General features: G+C 37.8%; 2 protein-coding genes across 2 annotated transcripts in view; one reads left to right on the top strand and one right to left on the bottom strand.

Annotated features, from left to right (window-relative positions):
* The first annotated feature begins 95 nt into the window (after positions 1-95).
* Positions 96-5,127, top strand: LOC141439043 (large ribosomal subunit protein mL45-like). The gene is made up of 4 exons (XM_074103153.1): positions 96-221; positions 325-568; positions 1,134-1,522; positions 4,819-5,127. Exons 1-4 carry the CDS (start codon positions 198-200, stop codon positions 5,095-5,097), a joined length of 936 nt encoding a protein of 311 aa, XP_073959254.1. The 5' UTR covers positions 96-197; the 3' UTR covers positions 5,098-5,127.
* Positions 5,128-6,283: 1,156 nt separating this feature from the next.
* The window catches only part of LOC141439371 (regulator of G-protein signaling loco-like), a gene marked incomplete in the record, with an annotated part of 110,007 nt that continues 105,816 nt past the window's right edge, over positions 6,284-10,474 (bottom strand). The window contains 1 exon segment of the mRNA XM_074103655.1: positions 6,284-9,066. Within this exon segment, the coding sequence (XP_073959756.1) occupies positions 8,942-9,066 (125 nt within the window).

Genomic DNA, 10,474 nt, shown 5'->3' with positions numbered 1-10,474 from the left:
GCAAAACTCCGTTACGATATGCTGCGTTTTGTTTATCGATAATACAGCAATGCTTCTATTAAACTAAACTAAACGAATCGTTGACAGTTCCGCGACAACCAGCTGTTTTAGGTTATAAATTGCTAAATTGGAATTGAAAATATTATTTTGTTTTCATTTTAATAAATGGGTCGCTCATAAGTTTAATTACACACATCATGGTACACTTAGTACTCTCCAAGGTAAGGGATAGTGTTACTTATCGACGTATGTGTGAAACTTCGTCACATATTACATTGGTTTGGTATTTTATTAGAATGGCAGTTAACTATTGATATTTTACAGCTTAGCGGCTTGCGCTTAGTTCCGACTGCCATTTTAGCCGTCACATCTCGAACTACAACTAGCAAGCATTACGACCCGAAGTTCAAAAAGTTGCGTAAAGAAAAGTACCTGAAAATCGAACTTCCTGACTATAATGAAGACACAAACTCGTTGCCTAAAGAAAAGTTACGTCAAAAGATGAAGGAGAGAGGCATGATGCCGCCCAGACCGTGGATTGAGCGCCCATTTTATATATCTGCTACAGGTTACTTTGATATACTACTAACATTATTTTATTTGCTTGTAACATAAGATACTTTGTCTGATTCTTGTTACAAAACAAAATTTTATTTATGCTTAAAAAAAGAAAAATAAATATTAGATGCAATCCAATCAACTCTACATTACATTATTATTATGATATCAAAACTTGGTGTAAGATTAATGAAATAGGTATCTACATAAGTAAATCTTACTACAAGCTTTTATATCATGTTAATTGTGTAATGTTATGAGTTAATTGGTTTGGTATATGGTGTGTACCTAATTTTTATTTTTTAGAGCATAAATAAAAGCTTGTTTTAAAAATGTTTGTTTATTTTTTTATGCCCTCAACAGGAACCAAACCAGGGACCTCACGCTTAGTCAAACTATGCAGTCATCAAATCTCTAGTCTATTACTGGTATAATACAGCCATTTCCTGGGTTTGGTTCATCTTCAATTCATAATCTTTAAATTTTTGCAAATTAAAGTCATTTTTCAGAATGCAGTCTACATAGATGACATTCTTCATAGCCACAGATAATTTTAGATGTATATTTGGTTGCAGGTGGCGTTTTTGAGCCCTATGTGCCTCCAGAGGGGGATGGCAAAGCTTCTCTCGCATCAGCAACTCGTGCCAAACAGGCTGTACAGCTACTTGAAAAGAAGTCCAAATCAATGATGGCAATACGCAAAATAAAGACTTTTGACGAAGACTTTGACTCCAAAGCATTCTGCCAACAGGCCCAAGATATCTACATTAAAGCGCATGAAAGTTTGGCTAACAATGACAAGAGGGCTTTACAGTTGTACGTCACAGAGAAGGCTTATCAAGAGTTCCGGCATAATTCTAATTTGAAGACGATCAAGTGGAAGTTTTTGCAGTCTCTGGAGCCTCCCAGAGTGTGCCATGCGCGGTGCACTGATGTTGTTAGCAAGGAAAATATATTTGGACAGGTAACTATTATTTTATAATACCTGTCTGACCACCTGCCAGGTAGAAAGGCCGACCAAAATGATCTGTCTTTTATTATCTTATTTTTTAGTTATAAATAATACCTACCTTATTAAAATTTTAAGGTGCCTCAAATACATCCATACTAATTTATAAATGCGAAAGTAACTCTGTCTGTCTGTCTGTCTGTCTGTCTTTCTGTCTGTTGTTACGCTTTCACGCTAACCGCTGAACCGATTTGATGAAATTTGGTAAACAGAGATAGATAACCTTGGGAAAGAACATAGCTACCTTTATAGCAAAAAAAGAGGCTTTAAGGGGGAAATAGGGATGAAAGTTTATATGGTGGAAGTTCGTCGCTGTCAAAGATAAAACTATGAAATTTGGCATTTAGGGCACTAATAAGAAAAATAAGTCTATATTTGTTTGAGATTTTTGAAAATTCGACCTGTGAGGGGATGAAATAGGGGATGAAAGTTTATGTGGAAGGTCGTCATTATCGAAGATAAATTATGAATCTTTATTAAACTTGCCATTTCGGCACATGAAAAGAGATAAATAGATATTTGTTCGCACGTTTTTAAAATTCTTCGTGTGAGGGGGTGAAATAGGGGTTGAAACTTTATATGGAAGATCATCATTGTCGAAGATAATTCGACGGTTCTTTATGAAATTTGGCATTTGGGCACGTGCTAAGAGATATAATACTATTTGTTCGCGCGTCTTTAAAATCTTCCTGTGAGGGGTGAAATAGGGGATCAACTTTATATGGAAGATCGTCATTGTCGAAGATAAATCGATGGTTCTTTATGAAACTTGCATTAGACTACTTATAAGAAATAATAGATATTTGTTCATGCGTTTTGAAAATTTAACCTGCGAGGGGATGTTAGCAGAGGAGATGATGCAATGTTAGTAGAGCCTTCTAAGCTCATAGGCAAAATGTACGCGATGTGGGGTCATTTTAGATGGCGTATTCACATAGACAGTCAGACATGAAAAATTATGATTTTCAGATTTTTCTTATAATTGTGCTATAAGAGCTACCTTTATGCAAAATTCCAAGTTTTAGGACAGCCGGAAGTACCCTATAACTTTTTCTGTTAAGGAATTGGTTTGGAAACACCTTTTTAATGACTGTAGCTTTTGATTGCCTTGACTTAGAGGTTGATAGATGGACGGACGGATAGCAAAGTAATCCTATAAGAGTTCAATTTTTTTCCTTTTTAGGTACGGAACCCTAAAAAACATTTGCTCCAGCGCTTTTCGAATTTCACCTATTTACTTGAAAATATGGGGATAAAGTTCTTAAGGAATTCCAACAATTACTACATATAAGTATATTTATCGGAATTATGTGTAGCTATGCTTAGTAAAAATGCCGTCTTAATTATAATCCTACCCTCCTAACTTACAATAAAGGACGTAAGGTGTCAAGAGTTCACTATGAAGAATTAGTCCTTTTGTGTTGGCAGGGTAGAATACACGTCGTATTGCTAAATTGTAGCTACCCAAAATATTTATGTTTTACCAAAGAACATCGGGTGGATGGATGGATGGAAGAACAAAAAAATAGTTTATATTTATAGCAATGTATTAAAATAGGTTATTTTCGGTAAACCGTAGAAGTTTCTATGTACTATTATTGGCAGAATAGGTATCCTAAATAAATTAAATACTTCCCAAAATACTATTCCACGCGGACGAAGTCGCGGGCAAAGCTAGTTTTTTATATTTAATTGCAAAATATTTTTGCACCCCCTGGCAGTAAAAAAAGTCCTGACTAAATCGTCTGGCTATTTTTTTTTTAATACTTTAAACATTCAACTACAACATAAAATTGCATATTTTCTCAAACATATTTTTGGAACAAAAAAATATTTTTAATTTTTTGAGTTTGATTTACTTACTGCCGCTACTCACGAAAAACGAAACGAAACGAAAAATTAACATCTCTGTATTTATACAGCCACACACGTTTTTTTTTTTTTTTTTCTTCTGGCTCGTGCGGTTTGCGCATCCCCCACAGACGCTGACACATAAAACACTTGACTTTTTTTTTGACTCACCACCCAGGTCTGTAATTCCGTGTTGAGGTATATACTAACTATATTATCAGTTCCATTGATGGAATTCATTTTTATTCCCAATTATAGTTAGCTTCATTTTGACTTGATGTGTCAGTCAGCGTCTGTGTTATTGTGTGTGCCATCATAACTTCCATATCGATGGGCAGATTTTGATGCAGTTTTTTAATCAAAAGCTAGTTTAAATCAAGATCATTCTTGGGTAAGTTTCATAAAATCGGCGCTGCAATTTATGAGATATTCAACTTTGAAATTACAGTAAGGGAAGGGGGCTATTCAACTTATCCAAGTTATTTTTTGCCAAGATGGGGTCCTTATCTTTATGAATTAAAGATTCGCAAGGGGGGTCAGGGGCGAAACCCCTCAACATCAAAAATACTTCTAATTTATCTATCTTTACTAGGATAAACAAGTAATTTATGTGTGCTTAAATTTTAAATTCAAAAATTGAAAATACATGTGTATGTTTTGAGATCTCGAAAGTGACATATGATGTAGGTAGATGAAATACAGCATTTTAGTTTAGGTCTCATATTGGCGCCATCTTTTGACGAATGGCGGAACTATCTCGAAAGATACAACAACTAATCACAAACGTGACGCAAATGTCAAAGTTGTCAAACGGTCGTCGAGATACTAGCGCCATCTAGCTTGTCAAAAACCCTCATTGAAAAAAGATATTTTGACTAACTTTATTTATAGAGATTTCCTTTAGATTTCCTGTCTACCGAACACCTAAGCTGTACATACAACGGCCAACCGGTAGTGTCTTTTTCAACCTCGCCATTGGCGAAATCATCAATAGTATCGATGGAGTTATATTGTTCAGAAAAATTGAATTTAATTTAATTTCTTTCAGGTACATGAACTGAAACAATTACTTTGCTCACCCGCGAACTTATGATAGCTACGTTTATGCAAGAAATGTGTGTTCATGCAGTTCCTCCACCCCACACTCCACAAAAATCACACAAACCCATCTATCATCATCACACTACTCTGACGGGTTTTGAACTCAACCAGAGTTCACCTCACAGGCACACAACCGTTCAAATGTGCATGAACGCAAATTTATTGCATAGGCGTAGCTAAGGTCGAGGGTGAGCAAAGTAATAGCTTATACACATAGTTTATTGATATAGACCTCAAAGTAACGCCTAATTCAATAAATTGAATAAAGATCGAGTTTCACTTTGTACTTTTTCTTTCAGGTAACCGTCCGCTTCCACACGCAGCAGCAGCTCAGCGTGTACGACCGCTTCGGGCGCCTCCTGCACGGCAGCGAGATCCTCGCCAAAGACGTCATAGAGTACATAGTGTTCGAGAAACACCTGTCCAATGTGTACGGGACGTGGCGGATACACGACAAGATTGTACCGGACTGGGTGCCGCCTAAAGACCCGTCGAAGCTGACAAGGGTACTGCCGGAGCCTGAGCCGGTGCCGTTGCCGGTACCGGAGGCTGAGCCCGTCGCAGTAGCGGATAAGTGATTTGTATTAATTAAATAGTGTTAGATTGTTCCTGCGTTTTTGTTTTTTACTGCTTTCGTCCATACATTTGAAATTAACGAGCTTTGCGGTGAAGGAAAACATCGTGAGGAAACCTGCACAAACCTAAGCAATTCAATGGTGTTGTGAAGTTCTCAATCGCACTGGCCCGCGTGGGAACTATGGCCGAAGCCTCTCATTCTGAGGGAGGCTGTGCCTGCAGTACTATATAGGCTGGGATGATGATGATGATGACTGCTTTCGTCCCAGAGTTAAGTTAAAGTTTTTAGTTATTTAGTACCCATAGTACAAGCTTTGCTTAGTTTTGGAGTTGGAACTAGGTTAATTGGTGTCAACAGTCCAATGATTATTTGTTTATTTACTGTCGTGTTAGTGTGGGTCCAATTATGAATGTCGTTTTTAACCCACTTTAAGTCAGATTAACTTGCAATTTGGTATACATAATGTAGACGGCTGGATGACTGAAACTACAGTCAACAAAAAAAAAGATTGTAAAATTACAAAAAAAAGAATGTTTTTTTTTACAAACTCATTTAACACTACAGTTAAAATAATGCCACCAAACGGTTTTGTATTTAGAGATGACAATAGTTTTAATATTTTGGAGTGATATGTGTTGCAGTTTGCAAGCATACTAATGCTAATTGAATCTGATGCCAACATCGGCAAAATCAACCTTTGTCATTATCATATTTATTGGCGTTTGAGTTTGATCTATTCATCAGTCTCAGCGTTGAGGATATACGACATGAAAATGATCACTGAACAGAAAGTGGAAATGATGATACGAGGGTTTTCACAGCGGCAACATATCGCTAGATGGCGTTAGTAGTGCGGTCCGTTTGACGTTTGTACTCGTTATTGGTTAAATAACTAAACGAGCCAATCATCGCAAGCAAACGTCAAACGGACCTCACGATCCTAACGCCATCTAGTGATATTTCGCCTTCGTGAATACCCTCATTTTATACTTTCGGGATTTTCACTCATAACTAATATATTTCGGGACTTAATCCAGACTACTTATATTAACTGTCAAAATTAATTTCGCGTTTAGACCACATCGCAAAATATAGAAGTTTAAGTCTCGAAATACATATAATATATTAGCTGTGAGCAAGGAGGATGACCCTTTAAAAATAAAAAAGCAAGAAATAAAACTGCAATATTCGTAGCCCTATTTTATTTTAATATACTCTCTGAGCATAAATTCATTCGATTTATATTCTTTTACTAATAAATTAATAGTGACTAACTTAACATAAAATTTGTTTTTCCTTTTTGTACAATAAAGAGTATAAACAAACTAACAAACAAACAAAATTCGTTGACAAACATTGAAAATATTTAGCTACACAAAAAGGGTGCTGTGGTTGACTATTTTGTGTACTATGTCATGATATTAGTCAAATATTTCAAACCGTGTTATACGTTTCGAGGGGCTCTAGTTCTTGAATTGTGTGCATTTGGACTGGTAGTGCTTAAAATGATAATACTACTACTGTCAATATTGTCAATGACACTAACCATTTAAAGTATGGTCAACCGTTACGTTGGCCACAAAATAACCTTGTCGCAACGCATTGAGTCTACTGAGATCAAAGACTTTAGTCTGAAATACCTTTTTTTATAGGTATTTAATATTGTATCACATCATCCTGGAATTTACTGTGAATTGGTTCCATAGTGACTCGAAATTACTTGCAGCGCATCTGATGTGTGAAACATTTTTTTTTGCATATTTTTGACACTTGTTCTGTGGTAACACTAGTAGTAAAGGATATTTGACACCATTAACCCATAATACCAAGATAATGATGGTCAAGTGGTTAGAGAACCTGACTACAAAGCTTGAGGTCCCGGGTTCGATTCCCGGCCGGGGCAGATATTTGTGTGAATAATACGAATGTTTGTTCTCGGGTCTTGGATGTGTAATATGTATTTAAGTATGTATGTATTTGCTGTCAAGTGTCCCATTTATTTATTATTTATTTATAAAGAAACACTTTTAGCCCGGATAGTATAATTATTTTTCAACATTGAAATAAATTGGATTAATAACTGGCGTCACAGTTCAATGTTTCAAAATGGACGGGGCTTTTTTACAGCTCATAACAAGGTATACCCTATCCAATAAAAAAACAATTATCCAAATCGTGGTCATACATAAAAAAAAAAAAAATTGTATACGTGTTGACTTGAGAACCTCCTCCATTTTTTTCGTAGGTTAAATAGTATCTCCAATGATTGGTGGTGTCGAATAGCTTTTTAAAGGTGTTTTTCGCACATTTTTTATCAATTTCTAGTCAGAACATATCGTTTTCTGGGCGTAAACAGCCCGGGATGATGTCAAGCCGATCTTCAACACTTGGCGACAAAAAATTATAGTCCAGTGAACCGATTTTTTTAATCGATATATATAACTCGAAAATGGTAAATAGGTACAAAGTTGAAAATTTATCTAGTTGTCAAGATCAATTAGATCTGTAATTGTCGACCATTTTACTCGTACTACAAATATTTTGCAATACTTTTTCGAGCGATATCATTTCAAAAGTCGGTTCGCCGGTAACCACTTAGTATTATTATCATACTGGGCTTGTTTTTATGCCGCTGTCTGGGTCCATTATTACAGAATGGGTCAATTATGAATATAAAACGTGTGAAACTTCTGGTATAAAAGCTTAGCATTTGCTACCAGATCTTACGCTTAATCTCAGTTTAATATTAGGGTCCGCTCCACAACTATTCTACTATTATAATAATGTTAGTGCAGTCTTATTGTCTATGGAAGGCACCAAAATATTAGTAAAACTATTAAGTAGATATTTACAACAATAATACAATTTGTACAGTGCATGTGTTAAGGTTTTATCATTCTATAAAAATTGGAACGATTTGGATGTATAAAATAAACATGGCATGCTTTGTACATTGGTGCGATTTAGGAATAAGTTATCTCAAAGTCTATGTTGTCTATGATTAGGTTACATTATTAATAGTGCGTATCACTTAAATGCACATTATCTCACTGAATCACCGTGAAATGGATTACATCCTATAAAGTATGTAATATAGAAATTAAGAAAGGGTAGAAGCTTTTGTGTGCCTCTTTTAAACCTGTCAGGTTCTTGACAAGTTCTTGAATATGGCAACAATTTTAGCAACTTTGTTTTCTACTCTTGCTTTTCGGTCTGTGCTGTGATACAATCAAAGTAATATATATATATATTTATTCGACTGGATGGCAAACGAGCAAGTGGTCTCCTGATGGTAACAGATCACAACCGCCCATAAACATCTGCAACACCAGGGGTATTGCAGATGCGTTGCCGACCTAGAGGTCTAAGATGGGATACCTCAAGTGCCACCGTACACGTAAATTATGAAGCGGAGTTATAGTCATTTCATTATTATTTGCACTGATTGCTTGTAACCGAACGGTTAAAATAAATTACATTTCCCAATTTACACACACAAGTCAAAAAAACCTTGCATTATTTTGTGATATTTAGGGCACATTAGCTACATTGCACAATCCATTTAAATTCTGATTTTGCTTGACAAGAACCGAAGAGATCTCTGTCTCGAGTGGTCGAGTCTGTAATTGTTAGAAGTGGTCTTCAATGCGCCAGGAAGCTTCGATATCGCGAGCCAATGTCACATTAGTTCGTCCACACATCACTAGATGTCGCTAGGAGTCGCACCACATAATTTTACTCGCCACGGTACAAAGGTAACGAGTCCCCGCTTCACTTTTAGCTTTACTTTTGGTCTGTGCTCAGCACATCCTCAGGCCTTTGTCTCATTCAATATTTGTATGGTCTCATACAAGCGTGGGTGCGGTGCGGGACGTAGGCTTAGGCGGTAGCGGGGGCGGGGATCGGGGCGGGCGGTCGGCGATGTTCTGTAGCCGCAAACGCTGCGCTGCGTGGAGGTTCTCCAAAAAATCTGGAAAGAAGGTTAAGTTGATTGAAATTGCTCATAATCTTAAAAACGTTAATATAGTTTAAAAAAATCAAATGCATGCTCTTTTGAATAAATTGACGTTGCTTGGTCAATAACTCTTCACCGCCGGTCATCCAGTCGTGACAGCTAATGGAATGCCTCACACGCCACTGTCATCTATACATGACCAACATTCAACGCGAAATAATCATTCTGCAATGGAGTTAAAAATTAAGTTGATTCGTCGCTGGTTTTTCTGTGGCGTACAAAGCACATTACTTCGTTTGTTTTTAACCCCTGATTGTTTTTTTTTTATTTTTATTTCAACTCCAAATTTGTTACTTTTACGGGTATCACGCCTGTATTCCCAAATGGTGTAGGTAGAGCACACGAAACGTTACCGCTTCGGAGCCCATCATCCATCCCAGCCTATATGCGTCCCACTGCTGGGCACAGGCCTCCTCTCAGAACAAGAGGGCTTCGGAGCCACTTTTAGCAATTTTAGGTTTTAACCCTTTGACCGCCACGGTCGGTAAAACACGACAGCTGAAAAAAGTGCATAGTGGCCATGTCGGCATTTCGTGGCGCATATGGAAAGATTTTCAAAATGTTTTTTTGGCGTGGCGGTTAAAAGGTTAAGTTTGACAAAAACGGTACAATAATGACAGGTTGCTAGCCTGTCGCCTACGGTATACCTTAACCTATATCCTCAGTCGCCTCTTACGACATCCACGGAAGAAATGGAGAGGTGTAATTCTAACCCGACACCACACGGGTCTGGATAATATAACTTGTGAAAAAGGTTGTCTACGAAGTAAACAAAACAATCGATTTATCTTATGTGGCGGTGAAGAGGTAAATCCCAAAGTGTAAGGGTCGGTGTTTAGTGGAAGCAGAAGCAGTGTGTAGTATTACCAGGCGGGTGGTGGTGCAGCGGGGCCGGGCCGCAGCGCCGCGCGCACGCGCCCGCGCCCGCTGCCGTCGCCGCGCGCCGACGCCGCGCTCGCGCCCGCGCCGCTCTGCCCAAAACAAAAACATTGCATCATCACCAGCCGAAACAATGAACGACAACTCGCCACTTGCATCCACCGGTAGCCCGCACCCTCATTTATTTATTTATTGCACATACATTTATTTACACAGCATTACAGTTATTACTAATACACTGTGGAACTTACATTCAATCATCATCATCCCAGCCTATATACGTCCCACTGCTGGGCACAGGCCTCCTCTCAGAACGAGAGGGTTTGGGCCATAGTTCCCACGCGGGCCCAGTGCGGATTGGGAACTTCACACGCACCATTGAATTGCTTCGCAGGTTCGTGCAGGTATTCCTCACGATGTTTTCCTTCACCGCAAAGCTCGTGGTAAATTTCAAATGTAATTCCGCACATGAATTTCGAAAAAC

The sequence above is a fragment of the Choristoneura fumiferana genome, chromosome 20 (assembly GCF_025370935.1).
Source record: "Choristoneura fumiferana chromosome 20, NRCan_CFum_1, whole genome shotgun sequence".
NCBI lineage: Eukaryota > Metazoa > Arthropoda > Insecta > Lepidoptera > Tortricidae > Choristoneura > Choristoneura fumiferana.
The sequence above is the reverse complement of the archived record's forward strand: the minus strand, read 5'-3'. Positions and strand labels throughout refer to the sequence as shown.

Bases quoted from the DNA above. Each gene is read 5' to 3' on its own strand.
- LOC141439043 (XM_074103153.1), top strand. From the start codon at position 198: ATGGTACACTTAGTACTCTCCAAG. The intron at 222-324 runs GTAAGGGATAGT...GATATTTTACAG, and splicing joins TACACTTAGTACTCTCCAAG to CTTAGCGGCTTGCGCTTAGT. The intron at 569-1,133 runs GTTACTTTGATA...ATTTGGTTGCAG, and splicing joins ATTTTATATATCTGCTACAG to GTGGCGTTTTTGAGCCCTAT.